Raw genomic sequence first — 27907 nt, forward strand, 5'->3', positions numbered from 1 at the left:
ACTTATTAATGAATTGAAATTGAAATTGAAAAGTTTATTAACAATTTAAAAACAGTTGTATAAACATATATACAAAAGGAGGTTTCAGGCTGCAGTGCCTATATACTCTCCAAACTTAATAGAAGGTAAAAGAAAAACCTTGCAACATAGAGTTAAATTATAGCAGGATATGTTTTAGCCTTTTGTGCTTACATTTTTTATAACTAAGTGAATTTAAGTGGTAGTCTCAATACTTCTTACATGCGGGTAGGGACTGTGTATACAGACTTAATAGAGCACAACTTTAATTTGAACAAGCATACGGGGATGGCTTTGATATTAATGAATAATGTGAAGTAATAAATAAATAGCAAATAATTAATAATAATAAGTAAATAATTTTTAGGGTACAGATTAACTCATTAGCATTATTCTGGTCATTGAGCGCGAATATCCCGGAATTCAGAAGAATGAGACTATTCTTAAATTTTCCCTTCCGAGTGCACTGTCGGCATCCGAACAGCATTGGTCTTGTAATTAAAAACACTGTCCTAGGGACAGAAATGTCGGTAAGACGTAAATGGGCTCGATCTTTGCTTCTGGGTCAAAGGCTTACTTAGCTAATCTGTTTTTTTTTTTTTTTTTATTGGGTTATAGTTTGTAGAAAAAAAATTCAATCACATACGTATAATATCATATTTATAAACCCAACACAATATCAGTATCAGAAACTAAGCATAAAATTCGTTGTTAATTACTAAAATGCTGCCCATTTTGTAACATAGTCGTTACATTATAATTAACTTGACTGGAGTAAATATTTCATTAATTGATTGAAGTGAACATACAGTGTACGTATAATATAGAAAGTACATGTAAGTGTTAAAAAAAAAAAAAACCAACAAACTCGTTCTATCTATGAATAAATAATGAATCAATATAAGAGTAGAAATCAATATTATTTCTATAGCTTTTCTCACCCATTGTGAGAGTGTAGCTGAAGAAAGATACAATGAAGCTTGCTATGTGTGGGCAGTATTTTTTTTTTCAGTATTTATTTTGTGTTTCATCTGTGTTCATCGATATTATTAATATTCATTGTTTTTAATTTCTAGTTTCAATAAAATGTGATTTCATCTTTTATAAACAAAATTTATTTAATTTAATAATTCTTCCATAGGATATTGCATAGCATCTTTAAGTGATAGTAAAAAAAAGCATGGACATATACCATACAGAGATAGTAAATTAACAAAACTATTAGCAGACAGTTTAGCTGGAAATGGTGTCACTTTGATGGTAAGACAGTTTTCAAGGTTTTTTTTCTTTGTTATTTACATATACCATAAACTTGAAACAAAGCATTTATTTTTTGGTTTCAGATTGCATGTGTATCACCAGCACGTTCAAATGTAACTGAAACTGTTAACACTCTCAGATATGCATCGCGTGCTAAGAAGATACGCAATAAACCTATAGTTGTTATGGTAATTTTTTTATATTTTACTAATTAGGTGTAGAATTTAAAGTTTTTATAAATTAATATTTTTTGTTTAATCTTTTCATTCGTTTTATATGTTATTCTTTAAATCGTGAAAAGTGTCATTTACAATTAAAAGTTCCTTATCCATTTTATTATGAAATAAATGTTTTACACGTTTCATGAAATATTACAGAATTAATAATATTTTGCATGGGGGTTGCATATGCGAGGTACCTGAACGTCCCATCCGTTAGAAATTAAAGAGGCTGCAATCTCCTGTCTCAGTACCATATTTAAGAACATCACTGATCTAGATCCTCCCTTTTCCTCTTGCTTGCTATTTGCCTTCAATCCACGAATGTCCAGTAATCCAAAAAAAGTCTAAACATTCTTCACTGAGCAAAATGGTGAAAGTGTTTTCTAGAGTTGCTTGATTATCAAAGAAGATTCTTATACCCATTTTATTGTTCTAGATTCTTCTCCAAGGCATTCTTTTATACCATTTAACTTCGCATGGAAAACCTACATCATTGTGGTTACCCCTTAATTTAACTCTTTAAAGAGGCTTTCAATCTGCGCACCAACACTGAACTTCAGGAAGTTACAATAGATTTTTTAGTCTCTTTGGATTTAGCCTGTAGCCACTCTTTTTATAATCAACCATCTATATCTTCATTTTTGACCACAACAGATAGTGTGGCACTTTTAGTGCTCTGATTGGACACTACCAAATTTATAATATAAAGAAGCATTTATGCAACAAAGTCATTTCTCTTACATATCTGTAATGAACTACATCTACTGAAATATCAGGCCACCCCAGTGCATTCGTAAATCTACAGTTGAAGAGTCATCAGTTGACTTTTTTTTCTAAACTCGAAAATTATATTTCCTTGTGCTTTATATGATTAATATGATTTTTAAAAATCCCTGTCTCAATTTTAAATTTTTCTATTTCATAGGACCCGAGAGAAGCATTAATAATCAGTCTTAAAAGAGAAGTAGCAGCTCTTCAAAGTGAAAATGATCATCTTCGCACCGCTTTAAGGCTAAGCGCTGATGCTATTGCTAATGATCCTAGTATAACCGGTGTGTTTATACATATATTACTTATTATTTATTTATTTATTTTATTTTTAGTAGAAAAGGTTAGTTACAGTGATTAGACTTTACTTTGGAATTCAATCTGATCCTATACCTTTCATTAATTTATTTTATTGTAAAACTTTTCAATACAATCAGTCCAAGAGATATTTTGACTAAATTAAATTTCACTTCCGAAATGAATTTTTAAAGTTTACAAATCACTACATTTCTTTTTTTGGAAAGAAGAAAGGCTGTTATTTGAAATCACCAAATTACAGTATTGAAAAAACGAACACCAAAGATGCCCGACAAGCTCATTAGGAAGTGAAGTTTTTTTTTAATCACTGAGATCTACTTAATACATATGTATATATTAACAATTTTTGATTCTATTAATTTTTTTTTTGTCTTAATTAATGTTTAAAGCCAACCGTTTGCGATTATCAACTCCACCAAATATAGATTTAGAGAAGATTGCAGATATGGAAGGATCTGAGCTTGCAGAACTTGTCCGGCATTATGCAAATGAAAATGACGCATTAAGAAAAGAGAATTCAGAATTGTTTGCGGTCAGGGATTTATTAATTAGGGATCAAGAGCTTGTTTGTAGGGAAAATGAAAGATTGCTCAGAAAATTAGAAGATGTCAATTCGTAAGTTTTTATTTCATTATTATTTACTTATTTAATTGTTTTTTGTGTTTACGGGAGTCTTCTGTTAACAAATTTTTTTTTTTCTTTCTGTAAAGAGAATCCTGTGCATTTTTCCAATTTGCGTTTTTCCGAAATAATATGTTTTACGGATCCATGAAATACACGATTTGATTCTGTTTTGTTTCTAATGCCGCTTACGGTATTAAAGGTTTGGTAGCAATTGACGGAAACTACGATTTTATTAACTCAGTTTTTTATGTTTTTTGTGATTTTGTTTTTTTTAAAAAGCTCTCATTGTTTTTTAACGTCCTTTGCTACTGCTTCACCTCTCTCTCATTTGAAACCTTTTTTTTTTTGGAAAATTAATTTTCAAAAGCCTCTTAGAAAATTTGTGGCTGCTAACAGCCCTTCTAAAGTGTCAACCCTTACTACGGTTTTACCTTTTCTTTGGTATTACAAAGCGTTAAAAGGATTTTTTTTAGATGTCTAATTTGGAAACAAAAGAAAATATCTGATAAACGAAACTGCAAGTTTGAAGACTACTTTTGTGAATGTTCCAACAATTATTGCCAATTTCAGTCATATTTATTTATTTTTATTTTTTGTTTTGTTTTATTTTTTTGCCATGCTTTCGACTTAGGGGCATCTTCAGGTTTTATACTTATTAACAATTTTAATATTTTTTACTAGTTTGGTGTGTCTTTTGTTCTGACTACTAAACATTTTTAACATAATATGATTGAAATTGGCAATAATTTTTCTTCCTTCTTCATTTATTTGATTATTCAAGTCACAAATATTGTGGAACTTTTGTATAGAGTATGCTGTAGATCACCAATTGTACCTGCCAGGCCTGCTTTGTCAGCTGAAATGTTGAATACATCTATTGCTGATTCAGAAGGTAGCAATATTTGGACTAATCCTTTGGACAACAGTACAGGATCTTTACAGAACATAAATAATGTAAATAAAGCTAAGGTAAGTAGTAAGCTAATAGTCTATGCCTTAAAAAGTCTTATTAAATTTGTTTAGCGTATTAAATAAACCAATTTTTTTTAAACATTATCGTTGTTTTTAGAATCACAATGAAATGCCAGCAGAAGACAACAATAAGAACAAATTGCTTGATTCGCTACAAAAAGAAGTAGACAAAAGACAAATAGGGAAGAGGTAAATTCTTTCAATTATTTAATAATAATTAAAATAAGAATTCATAATTGTTGAAAATGTAAAAATTTGTTAAATTATTAGTTAGTTATTGTTTTTATTTAATAGCGAGACATATTTAGAACGAAGTATATTAATTTATATTTTAGAAAATTATACAGTTATTTAGATGGTACTAATTTGTAAATAGTCTGTACTATATAATGTAAATAGTACATTATATGTGTTTGCATTTTTAAAAAAATGTTAAAGCTTCTCTTCAGGAAAATAGATTTGCAAAGTGAAACATTAAACAGCAAAGTTCTCTATAAATAGTTCGAAATATTAATTTTTTAGAATGCTTTATAGTAATTTGTTTCTTCAAATATTTTTCTTAATAGAATTAGCAAAGCACTAAATCAATCCAAAGTTTCTTCTTGTACCCCTCATTACGGTTTTATACATTATGCATTAAGGTATCTATTTTTGTTGTTGAAATTTAATTTGCAAAGGTTTTGTAAACACGAGTTGATACTATTTTTCAGAACCACTTTTTATATTTCGATCAGTCTGTGTCTGACTTTCGCTAGCTTAGATTTTTGACATTCTATGAAGGTAGTTTTGGATTTCGACCGTTGTTAATTGATGATTTTGGGAGTATTGAGATGCGGTCAATCAATAAATTCAAACACAAATTTTGTTTCATCTCAACATTGTTTCGGTAAATCTGTTACCATCTACAGGCTAGTGTAAAATTTGTTTTTAACTTTAAGCTGTGTCATCATAATTGTTAATAGTTCAATAGTCAATCTCTCCAGTGGTTTAGAATTTACTAGAAATAATAAAAAAATTTATCTCTCACTCCTCCAAATTGCTGGTAAATGATTCATGGTAAATTAATATTTCAAATGTATTTATTTTGCCTAATTTTTGCCTTACTTGCTTGGAATCAAATTAGGAATTATTGCTTTGTTCCTCAGAATCAACTTCAGTAAAAACATTTAAGTCTGTCTTTTATAACTTTCTGATATTTTCATATTTTATAAATTATTTAGATATAGTTTGGATTGAAAATTATTATAATTTTGGTGGTGTGAATGAAGCCATCCACTAACCTATTAAAATTCTAACAACCTTTTATATCACTGGTGTTATGTAAATTCTTTCATTATTTTAATGGGAAAAAATTTTGAAATCCTTCCACAAATGTGGTTTAATCTCGAGAAAAATTTACTTTAATTTCTTTTTTCAGCGCATCATTTTTTTGTTTTTATAGGGAAGTATACCTGCCTCATTATTTGCACAGTTCAGCCCAATTTTCTTTAGCTTTCTATCTGAAGTTAAAAAGGACAAACAATTTCTGAACTTTGCTTCTTAATGTTTATTATAATCACTTTACTTCTATTTAATCATAGCAATGTTTCATTAGTTTTCACTAGTTTATTTTATATTTCTTCTTTTGTTAAATACTATTTTCTTTAAAGCTCAAAAAAGAAGATAAACTATCAATAATTTCATTTAAAATGAGCATTGCATAGTTCCTAATTTTTTTTAAATTTGAACGTAGTCATAGTCATCAAGTAGTAACTAAAATAAAAGTAAAATAATTTGTTTTTTTTTTAAAAAAAAACAGTCTTATTCTTCTTACATCGATCATTTTCTGAAAGTAAATTGTTAGTGGAAAAATTCACAAAAACGTTTTATTGGAATTCTGTTTTCTCCACTAAGTTGCATGGTTTTATTATTGCATGATTTATTTTTTTTTTAAATTAAACATTAATTTACCTGATATCAAAACTTGTTAAATTTCGGAATTTAAATCACCTTGCTTTTAAAAAATTGAAGTAAATTCTACTCAATATTTTTATATTTCAATTTCACTTCTGAATTTTACAGATATTTGCTTTCATTCTGAAAGTTTGGAAATGACCATGTACTTACCTTCATACCTTTAGAATTCGCCAGAAACTGTATAAGCAAAATGTCTATATCTTTTGCTTGAAAGCTCCTTTTTTTTATGCAGTTTAAACGCTAAAGGGATTTAATAAAATATAATTGCAAAATCTGTTTGCATTTAAGTAGTTCTTTCAATAGAGTTGTTTAAATTCGTAACGTTTAAATTAGGTTTGAGCTTAGTTCAATTTTAATTATTAGTTTTCGAATTGCCTAATTACTGATTAGGTAACATCCATGTTAGAGTACAATAAACTAATGAAGATTTGAATACATCTCAGATTTGCCCATCATTTATTGGACCCAAAATACCCTTAAACAAAAAACAAAACAAAAATCCGTTTTTACAAAATTTCAACTTCGTTTACTTTGAGTTCAAATTTAGAGTTTGTTAGTCAAATTTTGCTTTCAAAAATTTATTTCATTTACCATTATATAATAACTCAGAAACGAGACTAAATTACTCGTCCATTATCGTTGATGCAGTGTTTTTAATAATAGCATGTTTTACACAGCACCTCTTGGAATAAATACGCATCTCAAATTCCTAAGTTACTTTTTGATATTATTTCTATTTATATCTTTGAAATTTAAGAAAGCCAGTTTTCGGAGAGTGTACTCTTGTTACAGACAACAATGACTATTATCGGACAGTGAACTTGAAAAAGCTCTTAGAAAAAGATTATTGTTAATTTTTTTTTCTCCTAACCGTCCTACATTTATGCAGTTTTTGTTATTTTAAAATTTATCACAAAACACATTTTTAATTCTAAGACCTTCATAAAAACATTTAGTTAAATGTATATTAAATTACGTAAGTATTTTTGTGATAGGTAATAATCAAAACGCTAAAATGAGAATAGAAAATTGTGTATTTTAATTTTTTTCTATTGTTTCCTTTCACAGTTCTATTGAGATATATATATTTAATTATTTGCCTTGTTTTATGTATTTTTTTTTACCAAAAACATTTAGTTATTTTGTTTTTTGCACAATATCAAATAGTTTGGTACCGTATTTTTTGGTGTAATTTGGAGTTTGAGTGATTAATAAATTAAAATACATGATTATTTTGGTTTGTTTTACACAAGAACTATTATAAATAATATCCTACTGGCTCTTAAAGGTGCAATAAAACGTCTAATTCGATTTGCTTTTAGTGTATCGTGAATTGAATTTTCTTACTTTCATAAAGCTATAATTCTAATAATAATGTAAATATAATTGAATATATTTGTAAATAAATAATATATTTGTAAGAAAATAACATTTGTCCATTCCTTTAAAATCCAAGTTATTTTTTGTATAGTATGTACATTTTATACTAAACTTTTTTCTTTTTTTTTAATCTTGTTCGGTGATTGATGTTAATGGAAATTTGTTTACCCCTTGAAATTTTAAGATAGTCTATTAATATTTTTATTGTTTTAATTTTAAAAATTTATATTGTTACTACAAAAAAAAATATTTTTTTATACTATGAAAATGCTACTGTCCTAGGTTATCCAAAGCCATAATTATCATATAGCTATTCCCTCTGAAAAATGATCTTGGATGTTTTCTGATCTAGAAGTAATCCATTTTCAAATTATCAGCAGTCTGAATTAAACAGTGCACTTCAAGAAGAATGTGCCTAAGCACTTACATTGATCACTTTTCCCAATTAAATATTCTGAGCATTTAATTCTTACTACGCAAACAATGTACGATATATGAGTGTTTAATCCTCACGGATCATATCTGTGTGTGTTATTTAATAAGAGACTCAAAAAATTAATAAATAAGTTACCTTATGGGTTTTTCAGAAAACATTTGGCCATTAATTCAATTTTACATTGATTTTAGTACAAATTTTTGTATAGAAACATTTCCGTTTTCTTCATTTAATTTTAGGACAAGCGAAGAAAACATTGATGGCAAAATCCTACCACCTATAAGGCTTCCAGTAGCGGGTATCAAAAATTTATATGGTACTGATCTAAGAGCTGATAATGTAACGACAAGCAGTGGATCCGAAGGTATACTAAAAATGAACTTTAGTAGTAATACTACTAATCTTTCATCCAATTATCAGAGTCAAACTAATAATAAAAATTTACGACATATTTCTAATAATGTTATATTACCACAAATACAATCAGTGAATGATTTATTCGGTGCAACTCTGGATACAAAATTAGATCAATTGGTTGGAAAAAAACATTTGTTTGGTAGCATGATATCCGTAAGTGAGGAAAAAATGTAAGTACTATTTAGTAAGTAACATTTTGGGGGCCATTATAATTGAAATTATTCTCTGTGATACATATATTTTTTAAAGTTGAAAAGTCAGAGAAAGGAATTAAGTTAGAGAGAATTTGAGAGAGTTACTAATTTTTACTAATTACACTTGTTTAATGAAGATGTGTAAAATGTTTTATAGGTGAACATAATTATGACTAACTAATTGCTTATTTTCCTGATACAATATACTAAATAAATCTATATTAACATTAGAATATATTTTTTGAAATAAAAATAAATTTAAAAAAGTATTAAAATATTGTAAACATTATGTTTAATATGTATGTGTTTCATTATAAAATATTGTCATTTTTTATTTTATTTAATTTTTTTTAATAAAAATAGTTTTATCAAGAAATTCCTTTCTTTATTTGATCTCAATAAATTCTAGGAGTTAGTCAAGAGATAAATTTCTGATTAAATTAATGAACAACAACACATTAAAAAGTTCTTGCTATTTTCAGGTAGATTGCTTTTACGTTTTCACCAAACAGCTTTTTCTTTTCTTTTTTTTTTGCATCTCTCACTTCAACATTTTGAAAGAGTTAAAGCTGCAATAAGCATGCTAATTACTGAAAAAAATCAGATGTTTGAGCATGTCACAATGTCGTGCAAAGTAAGCCACAAAACAGTCTACAATCAAACCTTTTTATTTTATTTTTTAACAATAAATATAGCCGGGAATGTTATGAGTCATGTTCACTTTGTTTTACTAAGAAACCCTACTATTTAATGTCATCGAATGATTCATTAAGATGTTCATAATTGGCTTATCAACCTAACTTAAAATACAAATTTTGAAATTGGTGAAGTTAAAGCATCTATATACACTGGGCCAAAAAAGTCTGTGAACACTAACCTAAATTTTATTACTTTTATTATTATCTTATTAGAAACTTCTTTTATTTTCAAATGAAATATACTATTCGATAGAGAGAAACCAGAATTTTTCATTTTATATTCAATCTTTTATTTTTGTTCAACAGGAATATCACAATTAAATGTTTAACAAAACAACACCCCAAACGAATGCAAAAAAAGTCTGTGAACACTTTGCAGAAATAAATCATTCTTACACATTGTACGTGAATTATAAATTTTAAAAACTTGTAGGACCTCCTATGTTCCTAATCACTTCCAACAAGCGAGCTTTCATCGATCCTAATAATTTTTTGGTCGTCAATGTTGGAATTTTATCCCAATCTTCTAAAATAGCGTTTTTCAGTTGTTCACGGTTCTTATTCCTCGTTTATTTATTTCGCGGCTGATTTCATCCCACAAATGTTCTATTGGGTTAAGGTCTGGCAATTGTGGAGGGGTGTTTAGGCGCCAGAGTGTATTATTTAAAAGCCATTCCCGAGTTTTTAGTGCGGTATGTTTCGGGTCATTGTCTTGTTGGAAGACAAACGTTCCCTCCAACCCTAATTTTTTTGAATTTTCTTTTAAATTGCGTCTTAATATATCCACATACACATATTGGTCCATCATACCATTAATTAGATCTAACTTGCCCACTCCTTTAGCACTCATGCACCCCACACCAGAATGTTGCCTCCCCCATGCTTAAAAGTAGGCTTCATATTTTTCATTTTCATAGCTTCATTTCTTTTTCGCCACACTTTTTGTCGTCAATCAGACCCACATACTCATCTGAAAAGATTACGGTTTCCCAGAAACTAGAAAGCTTAGAAACATATTCTTTCGCGAAATCCAATCGGCGGTTACTATTTATTTTATTGATTAAAGGTTTTTTCCTCGGGACTCGACCGCAATAATCGTATTCATGTAATTTATTTCTAATTGTCTGTGGTGTTACGCTTACACATAACCACTCGATAATTCTTGACTGATTTTTGAGCGCTTGTCCTGGGTTCTTCTCGAACAGACTTCAGAATTTGCAGTTTATGAAAGGAATTAAGTTTTGGTGGCCGTCCACTGCGTGGCCTACTAATCACATTTCCGTACTTTTTAATTATATTATGCACCGTTGAAGGGTTTTTTTGAACTATCTTCCCTATTTCTCGAATACTTTTTCTTTCATTTCGCAACGTCACAATAAGTTCTCGAATTGGTCTGGGAACTTCCATATTAGTGGTTAAATATGTACTAATTAGATTATTTATTCACAAAACTGACTGTAGTGGTTTCTACAATACAATAGAGAACTTTGAAACTTTATTCAATCGTTTTTCTGTTTGTTATCTTAATGTTTTTACATATTTATACAGCTGTTCACAGACTTTTTTTGCATTCGTTTGGGGTGTTGTTTTGTTAAACATTTAATTGTGATATTCCTGCTGAACAAAAATAAAAGATTGAATATAAAATGAAAAACTCTGGTTTCTGTCTATCGAATAGTATATTTCATTTGAAAATAAAAGAAGTTTCTAATAAGATAATAATAAAAGTAATAAAATTTAGGTTAGTGTTCACAGACTTTTTTGGCCCAGTGTAAATCAATCAACATTTTTATACAAATTATGGTTCCAAACATTAAATGATTAATGGTTGATTTTTTATTCTTTAAACATGAAAAAGTTTTCTTCTTTAAACTTAGACTTGATTAAATGAAAATTCTTTATTAAATTATTTCTTTTATTGCATTTCATCCTCGATAGGGGAAAATTTCTAGAATTACTACATCTGTTCGGTTGCAAAAAAAAAATGCTATGCAGTGCACATTTTTAAATTGAATAAAAAATATAGAGAATTGTTAGTTTCCTTCTTAAATAAAAACCATTTCTCTATTGTCTCATCAATATGATTAAAAAGTACGCCGAACAAAACACACCACAAAGGTTAGTTGGTTCAGTTAACTTCAAATAACAAAATAAACCCACACTTTAGCGTTGGTCAAAAGTATTTCAGTATTTTTTTTTTTCTAAATTTAGAAGGTAAAAACATAATACCTATTAGGTGTCGTTTTATTCAGATGAATTATTTTTCAATTTTTCAGTAATAGAATTCAGAAAAGTACCTCTTCATTACTTGCTGTTTGAAAGTCATATTTATTTTTTATTTCAAAAGGGTGAAATCTATTTCAATAATTTGGCTACGAATGTATGTTTTCAGCATAAAATACTGATTTAATTACTAAGTATAAAGTATAGCCATTGTGATAGATTGATTTAATGGTACCACGTTTTAATGTTATCTTTAAATTTTAAAATTCCCGCGTGCCAATATGGCTGAAGGGCGAGTATAATGTGGAACAACAGCTGTATCACGTTGTATAAAGTTATATAAGTTTTCCATATGTGTTAAGAAAGTATTAAATATGAATTCCAAAGTGACATTATAATAAATCAAAATCTTAATTTTAAATTTAGATAATGGCAGTTTTACAATTTAGAACATAATTACTTCCCACACCATTTACTAATGGCACTGCAACCCCTCCCACTAGATTCATTCGATGGTTAGTTGAGTCGGCCATTGTAGTGTGTTCGTAGTTTGTACTGTAAGTTTTTTGAGAGTTTACGGGATTATTAAATACACCGACTTTAAGTGCTAGTTTTCATATAAATTCAGGCTGAATTTACGGCCTTTTGTCCGATGTCTAGTGCTGAAGTGGCGACAAATTCCATTGATCCCCCAGCCAAGAAGCGGAAAATTGCTACAGGAGAGACTACTCCAGCGAACTCCGTTTCAAAGGCAAATTCAGTCATGGCGAACAATGGATCAGTTGTTTCTAACCAGGATATCGACGAGGGACTTTATTCTCGCCAGTTATATGTTTTGGGACATGATGCAATGCGCCGAATGGCGACATCTGATGTATTAATTTCAGGTTTAGGTGGACTTGGTGTAGAAATTGCAAAAAATGTAATTTTAAGTGGTGTTAAATCAGTTACTTTGCATGATGAATTTCTTTGTACTTTTTCAGATCTTTCTTCTCAATTTTATTTAACTAAAGATTGTATTGGTAAAAATCGAGCTGAAGTTTCTTGCCAATATTTGGCCGAGTTAAATAACTATGTACCAACTCGTGCCTATACTGGGCCTTTAACAGATGATTTTGTCAAAGGTTTTAGTGTTGTTGTGCTGACAAATAGCTCATTCGATGAGAAACGCCGTATATCCGAGGTCACACACGCTTCTAATATTAAATTAATTATTGCTAGCACACGGGGTGTTTTTGCTCAAGTGTTTTGTGACTTTGGTAAAGACTTCGTCGTAGTGGACACAAATGGTGAAAATCCAGTTTCAGCGATGATCGCAAATGTATCGAAAGATGAGGAAGGTGTTGTAGCTTGTTTAGATGATGCCAGACACGGCTTAGAATCCGATGATTATGTTACTTTTACTGAAGTTCAAGGAATGACGGAACTTAATAATTGCGAACCAATAAAAATAAAAGTCTTAGGACCTTATACTTTTAGTATTGGAAAAACATGTGAATTTACAGAGTATATTAGAGGTGGTATTGTACATCAAGTCAAAATGCCAAAAACTCTGCATTTTCAATCATTTGTAGAAAGTCTTGCAGATCCAAAAGTGATGATTACAAATTTTGCTAAATTCGATCAGCCGAAGCAATTACATATTGCATTTGCTGCATTGGAAACTTACATGAAGGACAAAGGAAAATTGCCAAGACCTTGGAATAATGAAGATGCTGAAACTTTTAGAAGTTATTGTGAAAAATCTCTTCCTGATTTTAAAGATGCGCCTGAACTGGATGCAACACTTATTGAGAAATTCGCTAAAACATGTCGAGGTAATTTAAATCCACTTAATGCATTTATAGGCGGAGTAGTTGCCCAAGAAGTAATGAAAGCATGCAGTGGGAAATTTCATCCAGTTGATCAATATTTATACTTTGATGCCATTGAGTGTCTACCTGAGGAAGATATATCTGAGGATGATTGCGTTGTTAAAAATAGTAGATATGATGGACAGACTGTAGTTTTTGGACATCAGTTACAGAAGAAGCTGGGCTCTTTAAAATATTTTGTTGTTGGAGCTGGCGCAATTGGATGTGAACTTTTAAAGAATTTTGCTATGTTAGGAATTGGAGCAGATGGTGGCGAAGTTACTGTAACTGATATGGATTTAATTGAAAAATCAAATTTAAATCGTCAGTTTTTGTTCCGTCCTCACGATGTTCAGAAATCGAAATCTCTAACAGCATCTAAGGCGGTCCGGAGGATGAATCCGTATATGAATATTGTACCACATGAAAATCGTGTTGGGCCAGAAAGTGAAAAAATTTATGATGATAATTTCTTTGAAAAATTGGATGGAGTTGCTAATGCACTGGATAATGTAGATGCAAGAATCTATATGGATAGAAGATGTGTATATTATAGGAAACCTCTATTGGAATCTGGCACACTAGGTACCAAAGGAAATACTCAAGTGGTCGTACCTTTCCTTACAGAGTCCTATAGTTCTTCTCAAGATCCTCCAGAAAAAAGTATTCCAATATGTACATTGAGAAACTTTCCGAATGCAATAGAACACACACTGCAGTGGGCTCGTGATGCTTTTGAAGGAATATTCAAGCAATCTGCAGAAAATGCTGCTCAGTATTTAAACGATCCTAATTTCATCGAAAGGACTCTTCGCTTGCCAGGTGTTCAGCCAGTTGAAGTTTTAGAATCTTTAAAACTTGCATTAGTTGATGAGAGACCACATTCAATGGAAGATTGCGTTTCTTGGGCAAGAAACTATTGGCAAGAACAGTATTGCAATCAGATTCGGCAGTTACTTTACAATTTCCCACCTGATCAAGTAACTACTAGTGGCCAGCCCTTCTGGTCCGGCCCTAAGCGATGTCCTGTAGCGCTTACATTTGATGTCAATGAACCACTCCATCTTGATTATATTGTAGCGGCTGCAAATCTCAAAGCAGAAGTCTACGGAATTCCCCAGATTCGCGATAGGGAAGTTATTGCAAGCATGGTAAAAGAAGTTGTTGTGCCTGAATTTACACCCAAATCAGGCGTTAAAATTGCTGTCAATGATGCACAGCTTATGCCAAATGGCTCGGGAGGAGGACCAGTTGACCATGATAAAATTGGGCAGCTGCAGCACGAACTTCCTACTCAACAAGAACTTTCTGGATTGTGTATAACCCCTCTGGAATTTGAAAAAGATGATGATAATAATCTGCATATGGATTTTATAGTTGCAGCGTCAAATCTACGAGCAGCTAATTATAACATTCCCCCAGCTGACAGACACAAAAGTAAGCTTATTGCTGGCAAAATAATTCCTGCGATTGCTACAACCACTTCAGTTGTGGCAGGATTAATTTGTCTAGAGCTAATTAAATTAGCACAAGGCAAAAAGGATATAAATGATTTTAGAAATGGATTTGTCAATTTATCTTTACCGCTTTTCTGCTTCTCAGAACCAATAGCTGCTCCAAAACTCAAGTACTATGAGAAAGAATGGACTTTGTGGGATCGTTTTGAAGTTAAGGGTGAAATGACTTTGCAAGAATTTATTGATTATTTCAAGAATGAACATGGCCTTGAGATAACTATGCTTTCACAAGGAGTATGCATGCTTTATGCATTCTTTATGCCACCAGTAAAATTACAGGACCGTATTAATCTGCCCATGTCAGAAGTTGTAAGAAAAGTATCGAAGAAAAAGATTGAACCGCATGTTAGAGCACTTGTATTTGAACTTTGTTGTAACGACAAAGATGGTAATGATGTTGAAGTCCCTTATGTTAGATACACTCTGCCTTGAATTTTCATATTATATATATCAAAACAATATTGTTAACAATAAAGTCACAGGGTTATTGATAAAAGTGTGGCTGCGTTTTTGTAATTAATGATTTTGCACTCTAGAATTGGAAGAGTAAATTAACCTTAAATACAGAAATAATTAAAAACTGGGATAACATTGTAATAGTGCCGAAAGCCCTGGCACTTCTGTGATAACATGCCAGTTATTAAGTATACAGTTTCTGTTACTAATTATTAGTTTTATAAATTTCTTTTTTATATATTAAAAAAATTATATATTAAAAGAAAAAAAATATAAGAAAATATCGGTAACTGTATTTATTCCTTCAATTCAATTTTCGTTTGTAAGAGTGAAATTTAATTTCATTTTTTTAATGATTATTTAAAGCACATGCAATATTGGGCTATAGATATCTATTGTAATGATTGAATTGAATTAATAAAGTATTTTACAATTATTTTTTAATGATTTTCGCCTAATTTTAGTAGAATGTTGCTTGTATTGATAAATAAAAGTTGATAAAAAGAAGAGTTTAGTTTCATTTTAGTTATATGAAGTAAAAAAAAAAGTAAGGTATTAGGTGTCATGTATCGAAATTGTAATTTAATCTCATATCTTTATGAACCAAATGTTTTAACTTTTGTCTCTTCCTTACTCCGAAATAGCTTATCCAAAAATAGATTCCTTAACTTGTTCTATAAAAGGAAAAAGTAGCTCCATATTTGAGTGCCTTAATATTTTGCACACATTTTATTAAATTTTAATTAATGGTATGTGTTCTTTTTAAAAAGATAATTTTGCTTTGGAACTCTTATATTAAAAACATATATATGTCAAATGTTAGTTTAGTTTGATATCCATTAGTTCTAGTAGAAATTGAAAAGTAAATAAACTAAAAATACAATTGCTAATCATAAAAACAGTACAGGATTTTTATAACTTTCCCCTTATAAATGAGTCATTTTTAAAAACATTTTAAGTGAATGTTCAAGTATTTCTACAGGATGAGGCGGGTAGTAAGGGACAGGTTAATTGAAAGAAATAATAAGGTAAGACAGGCTATAAAATATTGATTTCGTATTAAACACGTATGTCATCGATTCAGTATTTTTTTTTTTTTGCTTGCACCAAGAAAAGATGTATTTTTGAAACATTTGAAAGTCACATTTATTTGACTAATAATTTATTTTAGTTGTTACTATTCTTATTAATTGGCAGGCAAGAAAAGTAGTTTATGCAAACATATGAATAGCAACTAGCCTCAGCTGACAAGAAAGCGTTCCAGATTTGGGTATTTGTCAAGAACTTGGTAATTTATCAGCTTAGAAGCATGTGAATTCAAGGAACTTAGATCTGGGTGGTACCGCTTTCTGCAGTTACAAATCTTGAATAAAAAATTAATGACATTGCCGCCAGAGTGCTGCATACTCAGTTTGGAGGGAAAACCAGAGGAAGGTAAAAGCAAAATAATGTTATGTTAATTTCAGGTTCGCCACAATATATTTTTCAGATAAATTTGGAATGTCACAGAGGGATATAACGTAAGTAAAAATTTGCCAATAATTATAAAATCGATTGTGGAAGCTTAATAGGAATGTTCATTAGTCTCTTTGGACAAACAAATTAGAAAAAATTGTCGTTGCTTCATCTTGAAGTGTTTTCACATTAGTAATTAAGTCTCTCAGGAAATTCTTATGTAATATAAAACTGTGCCTCTCTGTTCGTTACATTATTAGCGGAAAAAGAAACCGTTTCATATTAATTCATTTTTATCATAAATGGTAGCCACTTCTTTAGGGCCCTTTTCCCTGTTATGATGTTCCTACTAAAAAGAAATTCATATTAATCGTATCAATGCAAAATAGCGCTTGATGCAGTTACTTGAATTTAGCGAAACCTAGATCATTGTCACTTTGGAACAATGTACATTTTAGGGAGATATACTTAGAACGTCGCAGTAGGTTTGGCTTCATAGTCACATTTGTACTTAAGTTAGTCAAGTAAAACTCTAGAATTTTATTAACATTTAGGGTAATCATTTTGTATCCTAATTGTCATTTAAGAGGTTTGGTATTTCTTATACTTTTACTTAAACATTTGTTGGTCCATCGTGCTAGGTGATATGTAGAATTTCATTGTTCTATAATATAATCTGATCTATTTACTTATTTATTAATGATAAGATAAGATTATTTTAAGATTTAATTATTAAAGATTTTAGGGCCATACAAATTGGGTGAACAAATACTGGCACAAAAAACCTAAATGAAATTTTACTTTTAGGTCGCATTAGATTTTTTTTTATCTCCGTTCCTTATGTACCACTCAAAAACTTGTAAGATTGCTTTTCATGTCACAGGTCGTATTTCAGTAGGGTGAACAACAAAGCCTCAAAAGAAAACAAGAAAACCCCAGATTCAGATAATACCGGGTATGTGGACTAATATTTTAAATGTACTTTAGATTGATCAAAGTAATTGTAAACAAAAATGTTTATTAAGTATAGTTACAATTCTATTCGATTATTTTTATTGTTGAAAAACAATAAACAAGTGAATGAGTTAATAGTTAATGGGAGTTTATCCATGTGGCGCAGAAATGAAGTTTTTTCACCAACGAAAAGTTTTGCAAGTTCACCAATACGTACATACCCTGGCAAAAAGAAAAGAGGAAGAAAAATACTTAGTGATAGTGAAGAGGAAGACGCTCAAAATGTGTAAGCTTTTCTTTCTACCCCTAAATAGTAAAATTTCTATTATACAATATGTTTATGTATTTTTCTCTTTTAAGGAATCCTCCGAAGAAACTGAGTAAAGCGCTTGAAATAAATTCAGATGGAAGTGAAATAGTCCAAAAAGTTGGTTAGTATGTATTTTAAAGTTTTATTGATGCTTGTGGAATTAATAATTAGTAATAATAAGTAGTAAGTCATTATTTATTTTTATTGAAGATGGAGAAAAGTCACCCACATTAAACAAACAAAAGAGTGTTGGAAAGCAGAATGATGCTGAAGCAGATGATAATGAGAAAAACAAAAGGGAAAGGTCACAAATATATTAGTTTATTAAATACGTTTGTGTTATCTCAAATGACTAGAGAAAGTTTTTTTTCAGCACACTTAATGGCGAAAAAAAATTACAAATATGTAAACTGTAACTTCTGAAAAACCAACAATGGATGCACAAAGTCGATCTAGAGGGGACCAACAATTTCGTTTTTTTAAAATTACTCTCTTTGGTACCCATTCTGAGTTGGTTTCTGAAGCGGAAGTATCCCATCTAAAATTTATACAATTACATAGATATGTCCATGTTTTTCTGACCAAAAAGAATTTTTATTTAGTAAAAGTTGATTTCCAATGCAAAATTTTCGTGCATGACTTCATACTGCCTCAATAATTAATGAGCTGAAGTTACAATTTTTCCAAACCTTTCTTATAACTCAGACCTCACCCTCCCTTTCCACTTATTCCGATCCATGGCTCATTTTTTGCGAGAAAGAAATTTTTTCGTGGTTGTGGGGAGGTGAAAACAGATTGTATTTAACTTTTTATTTCCAAAGAACTTTTGTGGTACAAAAGAGGAATGAATTACTGACCCACTGATAGGTTGAATGAATTACTCTTTGAACAAAAAGCTGGTAAATCCTATATTTTAATATCCAATTAAGTAAAACAGCCAAAACACAAGAACTTTTGTTATTATAATTTATTCAAACCGCGTTTAAACATCCAGGAGGCTATGAGCAGTTTTGCTTGATGATAATTGATCATTTTGCTGAATTAATTTGGGCAATTCCTTATAATTGAAACTCTCTTACATGGTCATTACATTAATGGTCTTCTTATATTTTTGAATGTTTAAGTAATTTAATAAATATTTCTGTATTTAAATAAATAGCTAGTAAACTTACTAAAAAGTAATGTTAACATGCTTGTAACAACTTAACACCTTCTTTCTCGGTACATATATGGCATAAATTGTTATTTCATTAAAGCTGACAAAAATCCTAATTAAAAAATGCCCTTTTTTTAAAAACAGAAATGAGGGAAATGATGATAGCCCATTGAAAAAAACTGAAGATGGAGTTCCAGAGAAGGGGAAAGATAAGAAACAAGGTATCGTGGCAATAATTATTTCATTATGTACATCAATTGATTTACTCAATAATGCATATTGTTTTACATATTCTGTGAAAAATTATGGAAGTACACTGTTCAAGGATATATTTCTGTAGATTTTTTGTTATATATCTTTAGCTAGGGTTACCATATATTTTTTATGCCAAACCGGGTATCAGGTAAAAATAAATAAATAGTATCTATAATTTGTTAGATTTTTTTTATTGTTAATAAAGTATAACTTACACTTTTATGAATATTTTGCTATTCTATTATAAAAAATTATATAATTACCCTTATTAAAGTATTATTACTTTTTCAAGACATAAAGGATACTAACGCAGAAGATACCAGCAGAAAAATTGACTCTTCAGATTATGATCCAAGTAGAAGTAACTACCATCCCATAAAAGATGCTTGCTGGAAAAGAGGTGAAAAGTAAGTACTTAATTTCTTGGCATCTCTTTAGTACTCTCTTCGGATTTATATTTAAAAATGTGTGTACATTTTTTAAAAATAAATAATTCGTAAACAATTGCAGAGTACCATATATGGCATTATCTCGAACACTAGAAAAAATAGAAGAAATCAGCTCACGATTAAAAATTATTGAAATTCTTAGTAATTATTTTCGATCAGTTATTTTATTAAGTGATCGAGATCTTTTAGCATCCGTTTATTTGTGTTTAAATAAGATTGCTCCTGCATATGAAGGAATTGAATTAGGTATTGCAGAGACTTTTTTGATGAAGGTGATTAATTCTTGCTTTTGCAGTTACCGAATCTATTGGTTGGCTTCAAAACATTATTATTATTTTTTTTTTTTTATCTAGGCAATAGCTCAGAGTACTGGCAGAACTCTTTCTCAAATAAAATCGGATGCAGCTGAATTAGGTGATCTAGGATTGGTTGCTGAACAGAGTAAATGTTCACAACGAATTCTGTACACTCCAGCAGCCCTGACTGTATCTGGAGTGTTTTCTAGATTAAAAGAAATTGCTAAATTAACAGGGCATGATGTATGTAATTAATTGTTCATTTAATATAATATTTATGCTCCTTCATATTTGGTTACTTTCCTATATGAAATTTTTTTTTTTTTCAGTCACAAAATAAAAAAGTAAATGAAATTCAACGGATGTTCGTCGCTTGTAAAGGTCCTGAAGCTAGATATTTAATTCGATCACTTGCAGGTAAATTACGAATTGGTCTTGCCGAGCAGTCAGTACTGCAAGTAAGTCAAGCAATTATTTATTTATTTTTTTTATTTTATTTAAAACGTTTTTGTTATCTTTTGTATCATTTTTACTCAGGCTCTGGCGCAAGCTTGTGTACTCTCACCTCCTTGTCAAGATTATCCACCAGAAGTTATCAATTCGTCGAAAGGTGTATCAGCAGATAAATTTAAAGCTCATTTAGATGAACATGCTCTAATATTGAAAACTACTTATTGGTAATTTATGTGGCGTAATTAAATAATAATTTTAAACCATCATCATCCATAAGTTTATTGTCATTCATGATAAACATAAGTTTCCTTTCTCACTATGTCAAAACAAAGTTGCTAACAACGTTACAAATAGTTTTAAATATATTTTTTGAGTATAAATTTTATAATTATAAAAAATTGATTAATCATAATTAATTGATTATTTTCATAAAACTGCAAATTTTAACTAATTAGTCTTTGTAACTTGCTAAACTCTTAATATTATTCAACATTATGTACAAAACTGTACTTCTTGTGCAATTCCTTGTTTCTTTCTTCTTTTTGTCCAACGTACACCATATTTCTCTCATCCTTTCTCTCTCTTATTGACCTTTATCATTCTGTCTATAAGAATCATCGCTGATCTTAAAGATAGCAACCAAGGCAACCCATTTCCACTTATTCCGCCAAGTTCTTCGCACTACTTGTGTCGTAAATGATGGCATTCTTTCTTTATTCTGACACTTCCCACATCCTAAGAACACTACCTTTTATCTCTGTTTTTGTTGTTTTAATTACCAGGTTTTGCAGTAGCACATTATAACCAATTACCACTTATTTTCCTCTGTGAAAGTAGACTAGCCTCTTTTTCAGGGATCTTGGCACACTGAGGGTATTTCAGCCTTGCATGACACACTCTCAGTTCTGATCCTTCTATCACTCTCTCCATACAGATAAGACATAATGTTTGAAATGTATGCAACTATGAGCAGTAATTGCAACCTCAGGAAAACTCCACATCATCAATGCACATTCATTATTATTGCAACCTTGAAGAAGACTTTATACTCCTTAGGTATCTACAATAGATATTTTATTTGGTAATAGATTTGTCCTTTATTGAGCCATTATCTTTTTAATCTTCTCTTGGCGGTTAATGAACTGGCCAAATCTTGAGGGATCTCAAGAGGAATAACACTGCTCACTCTAGAGTGTAAAACTATCACATTATTCTACAATTTACGTACTTACCTCAGTTTTCAACTTCATGGACAGGCTACATTTAAAAATTATACCTAATGACCAAAATTCTTTCCAATTAGATTTGATCTTGCTTAGAGTTCCTTTGGTTTCTCTCTGTTTAAAAGTATGATTTGTCTGTATTCTTCCACGGATTCTGTAATTTTTGGGAATTACTCAGCATTTGACATAAATTTGATTATTTAGGGTTTAAAATAGGCTTCCTTGCGGTACTCAACTTTTCTAATTTTTTCCGCATTTTGCGCACCTTTACAGTTGATAAAATTAAATCAATAATTCTTTAATTGTACATTATTCTACTAATTATTGTACGTTTTCCCCGAAGGAGGAAGCAGAGTAGCTACTTCTTCAGGGATTTAGCTTCCCTGCTGATATTCCAACTTAACTGAAACAACTCTCAGAACTGACACCTTGAACAAACTTACAATTTTTAGGGCCTGCTAAGATAGATATTGATGTGTGCAACTTCTTGGGTTAACGAACCAACTGGTAAACTATAACTTCTTATCACACTTTTCTTACTGTTTCACACTTTACAGACGCTTACATTCTTTGTAAAAACATTAACATAAAGGAAGTCACATTTAGGTCGTAGTGCACTTGGTTTCTATTAAGCTTCTCTTTCTTCGATCTATAAGTCTTCATTATTCTACCATTCTATGTAATTTACTTCTTAAATATTACTGAATTAAAGGCAGATAGAACACCCCGCTTCATGTTTCCTTTCCTATATTATATATTCCAACAATCACTACTACGTTCCAATTTGAATTTTCGGCCTCATCCTTGTCACAATTCCAGGATTTTGTTTATAAAGGCAAAAGTCCATTTTTTGTTTATTTTGTTTATACCCATATAATTTAATTAAATGGAAAATGTTTGGTAATTAGACCATTATTAAATAAATATCAATTTTTCAGCGAGTGTCCAAACTATGACATGATAATCGGCGTATTATTGAAACATGGTTTAAAAGCTCTTCCAGAACATTGCAAATTAGTACCAGGTATTCCATTGAAACCTATGCTTGCACATCCTACTAAAGGTGTTCACGAAGTGTTGCATCGATTTGAAGGACATAAATTTACTTGTGAATGGAAATATGATGGCGAACGAGCTCAGGTGTGTTGTTTATCTTCTTTTCTTCACTTAAATATAAATAAAATTTAAGATTTAAAAGCTCTCACCTTTTCAAATTCTTTAGTAATGTTGTTATTTTGCGTCTTGAAGTTTTCATGAAACCTGCCCATGGTCTAATAACTTTCATATTACTACTTCAAACTTTGTAAGCTCTTCGCGAAGTTCTTGGAGTTCATAGATATACGAAAGAAATTAAACAAACATGGTTTTAGTTTAGTTAACAGAAGACCAGCCTGAGGTTCTGAACTTCTTTCTCATTTAATTTGGTTTCATTTGGTCAGAGCAGCAATGGAGAAACATTATTTTTCTCAGCTGAGACCCAGTGGGAGCAATTTTTTAAAGAAGGCTGGAAGCGAAATTCGTTTCATCTTTTTATCTCAGAGACTCATTTTTAATGCCGGTCATTCATTAATGGCGAAGCCTCAAATAAATAAGGTGTTCTTTTTTTCTCGCAATAGAAAGTATATAATAAAAGCAATTACATTAAACTATCTACTTTAAAAGAAAAGTTACCTAAATTATCAAAAACACATCTTGCAAAAAAAACAATTTACTTATTTATTTTAAATATTCAATTAGATACATATGGCGGAAGATGGCAAGATATCCATTTACAGTAGAAATCAAGAAAATAATACGTCAAAGTATCCAGATATAATATCAAGACTTAATTCAGCAATTAAAGGGGACGTAAAGTCTTGCATATTAGATACAGAAGCTGTAGCATGGGATTTGGAAAATAAGAAAATTAGACCATTTCAGGTGTTGACTACCAGAAAACGGAAGGTTAGTTAGTTCATATTTACAATAGCGAAATAATATTTTTAAACAAATTTAATATAATCTCTTCCTGTTTTTAAGGATGCAAATGAATCAGAAATCAAAGTTCAGGTTTGTGTATTTATGTTCGATCTTCTCTATTTGAATGGGCAATCATTGGTAAAAGAACCATTTATAAAAAGAAGGTCGCTATTGAAGGAATATTTTAAAGAGGTAGAAGGCCAGTGGTCTTTTGCTACAAGTTTAGATACTAGTAAAATGGAAGAAGTACAAGAATTTCTAGAAGAATCTGTTAAAGGTAGGCTTTCAAGAAATATTGTTAATATTGTGTTAAAAATTATCTATTCCAAATTACTAAAAGAAATATGTGTCATTTGTAAATCTTACCAGTATGAAGATCCTCAACACATTTCTTTAGTCTGCCCAATATGCAATTGTACACGAAATACATAATTTTTTTATTATTAGATTTTAGTTGGCTTTCTACAGGATAGTAATAAGTGCAAATTGTTTCATGTGTTCATACATGAACCGCATCATGCCGTGGAGATAAATTCGTTATTAATTCAGTAACATATTTTTAATTCGTTTATTTCTTATACACACGTGTCTCTGCTATTATTTCAGTGTTCAAATCATTGGTTTTATTAATCTAATCATTTTATAGTGTGATACTAGACATTTGACTGAAATCCGTTTACTTTAAGTTTGATTTTGCAGATCGATGCCCAGGAAATGTTTGGTTAGAAAATTCTTGGGGAAATGTCTAGCTTCTCTCTAAAGTGCTCCTTAAGAACAATTGAGGGTTCTCCTCAATGAATTGGAGATCGTCAACTTAAATTTACACTCACACTCAATTTACACCCATCCAGAATAAATATATTCATACTCAAAACTTCGTCATTAATTCACTCATTAAGTCGATCATTTTTTTTTTTTTTTTGTATTACTTACAGCGCTTAAACAAACCGAACTAATGGCTTTCATGAAGAAAAAGTTCCGTTCTATGTCTAGGTAGAATTCAGTGTTTGAGGACAAACAGGTTGGCATGAAATGCATTTTTAGAAAATACTTATGTAGAAATATATATATGTTTCCGAATTATCTCGAAAAGGACAGAACCTTCTTATTTAAACGGAATGATAATTGCCTAGACACAATTCCACATAACTTATTTTGGGAAAAATTATTTTTAGGAAGTTCTGAGGAATCTGATAGCCCGTTTTGTTACACATGACCAGAAGTCAAAAAAAAGAGGAGGTTCGGAATTTGCAACGTGATTGACCTGTTCTTAACTCTTACCAAGAAACCTTGGTACAGTCTTTATCTCTTAATTTTTATGGTCTACATTTATACTATTGGTTTTTAAAAAATTGTAACTTGTCTCATTCCAGACATTCAATTCAAAGACATACTTATTTTACAGGTAATTGTGAAGGCTTAATGGTGAAAACATTAGAGGAAGATGCAACCTATGAAATTGCTAAAAGATCGCGTAACTGGTTGAAGTTAAAGAAAGACTATGTTGATGGATGTGGTGATAGTATTGATGTGGTCGTGATTGGCGGCTACTTGGGTAAAGGAAAGAGGACTGGTTTATACGGTGGTTTTCTTTTAGCCTGTTACGATCCAGATAATGAAGAATATCAATCACTATGCAAAGTAAATATAAACAACTTTGAATTGCATAATTACGAATTGAAATGTTTGGAGGTTATGGAAGAAGAGGTGTTTTAACTTTTATTTCTGGGTTGATACATAAATTTGTATAGCTGTTTTATCGGTTGTTGCATGATTATGGCTGTAAATTAGTCTGCCTGCAAAGCAGAACTGTGGAATGTTTAGTAGACCTGAAGATACCACCTACGAAATATTTTCAGCCACAGAGGCTTATGATAAATTAGAGCTGAGCATGGAGATTTTTTTTTGCTCGAATTATTCCTCGAAAATGGTTTAACCGGTTTTGAAAGTGCAAGTTTGATAATAATTTCCACGCTCTTTGGTGACTATGTTGTATACCTGGTGGCCATGGAAAGCTTTAGTTTTAGGTTAATGCAAAAGAAAAATCAGACTATTGCGAATCACTGATCGCCCATCATTAAAACTTTGATGAGAATAGTTTGAAAAATTTGGTAAAACCATTCGCAGATTGGCCACGTTAAAGGAGAGTGACCAAAGTACGGTCGCATGCTTTGCTTTATTGCTTGCATCATACGCGATTTGGTCAGATATTTGAAAACACAAATATTTCCTCGTTCGAATTGTTAAAGGAGATGAAAAGTGGTACCACCACGTCAATACCGGAGCCAAGAAGGAGGTATCGTTAAGCCCAAGTACAATAATAGGTCAATAGGTCAATCTCATGTCAATACAATATCATCATCTCAGAAAGGATTGTGTGCCAAGTGAGCAGGTAGGCATTATTGATTGAGAAAACCATCGTAGAAATCAGGACACAAATGCTTCACAGTATTTTAACACAACGTCTGTTGAAGGTAATTCAATAGAGAAACGTAAGTTGCCGATGTGGTATTTTGCTGGAAGAAATTTCAGAATTTATGCATCAACCCAAAATTAGAAAAAAAAAAAAAAAAATGCATTAATCAATTATGTTTTCACTACAGATAGGCACAGGCTTTTCCGATGAAGAATTGCAAAAACATTCAACATTTTTTAAGGAGCATGTGATTGAAACACCTAAAACTTATTATCGGTACGATAGTTCACACGAGCCAGATCATTGGTTCAATCCAGCTCAAGTATGGGAAATAAAGTGTGCAGATCTTTCACTTTCGCCAGTACATCGTGCTGCTCTCGGAATTGTGAGTTAATTTTATAAATTATACTTAATAATAATTAATTTCTAAATTAATCATTGAATTGGATGCACTAATAAAGAATATCACAACACTTTTCTTATGTAGCGCAGAAAATCATCTCACGTTGGATTTCACAAAAATACTAAAATCAGAGACAATCACAGATAAAAGGAAACTACTAGAAATGATTTTCAGACAGAAAAACGTTTAAATTTAAAACCGATCCGAACAATCTAAACAACATACAAGCCAATTTGCAATTTGCCAAAACCAAAAAACATTTTTTCATTTTTTGACAATTGTCAGCACTGACCTGTTTACAATCCAGAACATTTAAAACCTACACTCAGTTCTCAGTTCATAAGCAGGTAGGACCAAAGCTAGATCAGCCTTACAAAAAAACATTGTTTAAAATATAGTTGTCAATAGAGTATAAGGTAATTTGATTTTTGGGAACAAATTTTATATCAATTTAATTCACATAACTCTATTACTGTAAAATATGTACTACAGCTCTAATGTTGACCTAGTAGACGTGGCCAAAATTAAAAATAACAACTGAAATTAGCAATATTCCTTGTTCCTTCTGGAAAAGTGTCCCTCTTTATTCGTTGTTCAATTTTTCACACACTTCTCGAAAATAACTACTGCGCAAAACTAGTTCTTTAAGCTACCCTCTTCCTTTAATTTTCTATCTTGTAATTATTTTTTTCCTGAGACCCTTAGTAGTTCTGAAAAAAAAACTAGACGTTAGTTCATCTTTTAGGTATCGTATTGTATAGAATGTACTTTCTGTCGCAAATCTAATCAATCTTCTATTGTTAACATAACAGGTGGATCCAGAAAAAGGAATCTCTTTGCGATTTCCAAGATTTATTAGGATAAGGGAGGATAAATCAGTAGAAGACGCCACATCTTCTCAACAGGTAAAGATATTATAATTTTTAGAAAGTAATCCAATTATATACTTTATATAATTTAAAATTGTTAATAATTTACTTAGAGATTTCGAAGTAATATTTATGGTATTTAGATTGCAGATATGTATAATAGTCAAGATCAGATTAAAAATCAGCAAGGAGAAACTACCAACGTCAACAATGAAGATTTTTATTAACGCACCTAGGTGTAGGCTCATAATTGTATATTATGTGAAATGCCTTAAAATATTTGAACTTGTATATATTGGAAACATCTTTTCATCACTTTAGATTATACTATATAAATACTATTTTTTTTCTTTTAATTTTTTATACAGTAGGTAAGGAAAGCATTGCTATCACCTCAA

General features: G+C 30.5%; 3 protein-coding genes and 1 long non-coding RNA gene across 11 annotated transcripts in view; 3 read left to right on the top strand and 1 right to left on the bottom strand.

Annotated features, from left to right (window-relative positions):
* LOC141454567 (kinesin-like protein KIF12) overlaps nt 1-9101 on the top strand; it is a 33509-nt gene extending 24408 nt beyond the window's left edge. For 7 of the 8 annotated variants that reach the window (XM_074128951.1, XM_074128953.1, XM_074128954.1 and 4 more), the window contains 7 exons: nt 1160-1278; nt 1362-1466; nt 2425-2551; nt 2975-3200; nt 4019-4178; nt 4279-4370; nt 8193-9101. In XM_074128951.1, the coding sequence (XP_073985052.1) occupies nt 1160-1278; nt 1362-1466; nt 2425-2551; nt 2975-3200; nt 4019-4178; nt 4279-4370; nt 8193-8544 (1181 nt within the window). In that variant the 3' untranslated portion in view covers nt 8545-9101. Of the gene's footprint in view, nt 1-1159; nt 1279-1361; nt 1467-2424; nt 2552-2974; nt 3201-4018; nt 4179-4278; nt 4371-6242; nt 6898-8192 lie in introns of those variants that run through there. The other variant, XM_074128959.1, reaches the window with a different exon arrangement.
* On the bottom strand, nt 8834-11796 carry LOC141454596 (uncharacterized). The gene is made up of 2 exons (XR_012458810.1): nt 11492-11796; nt 8834-9154 (listed from the first exon to the last, which is right to left on the bottom strand). It is a non-coding gene; the product is annotated as an uncharacterized lncRNA (long non-coding RNA).
* A 62-nt stretch (nt 11797-11858) lies between these two features.
* Uba1 (ubiquitin-like activating enzyme 1) lies at nt 11859-15747 on the top strand. Its single transcript, XM_074128937.1, has one exon. The coding sequence runs from the start codon at nt 12138-12140 to the stop codon at nt 15285-15287; it is 3150 nt and encodes a 1049-aa protein (XP_073985038.1). The 5' UTR covers nt 11859-12137; the 3' UTR covers nt 15288-15747.
* Nucleotides 15748-16549: 802 nt separating this feature from the next.
* DNAlig1 (DNA ligase 1) lies at nt 16550-27850 on the top strand. Its single transcript, XM_074128950.1, has 18 exons — nt 16550-16831; nt 17650-17721; nt 17887-18006; nt 18081-18151; nt 18241-18334; nt 19331-19407; nt 19734-19848; nt 19952-20162; nt 20244-20429; nt 20516-20644; nt 20724-20863; nt 22801-23002; nt 23600-23806; nt 23882-24098; nt 25227-25462; nt 26425-26622; nt 27453-27545; nt 27653-27850. Exons 1-18 carry the CDS (start codon nt 16812-16814, stop codon nt 27734-27736), a joined length of 2472 nt encoding a protein of 823 aa, XP_073985051.1. The 5' UTR covers nt 16550-16811; the 3' UTR covers nt 27737-27850.
* The last annotated feature ends 57 nt before the right edge of the window (nt 27851-27907 follow it).

This window comes from Rhodnius prolixus, unplaced genomic scaffold (genome assembly GCF_049639745.1).
Source record: "Rhodnius prolixus isolate KJV_2025 unplaced genomic scaffold, Rpr scaffold_9, whole genome shotgun sequence".
Classification (NCBI taxonomy): domain Eukaryota; kingdom Metazoa; phylum Arthropoda; class Insecta; order Hemiptera; family Reduviidae; genus Rhodnius; species Rhodnius prolixus.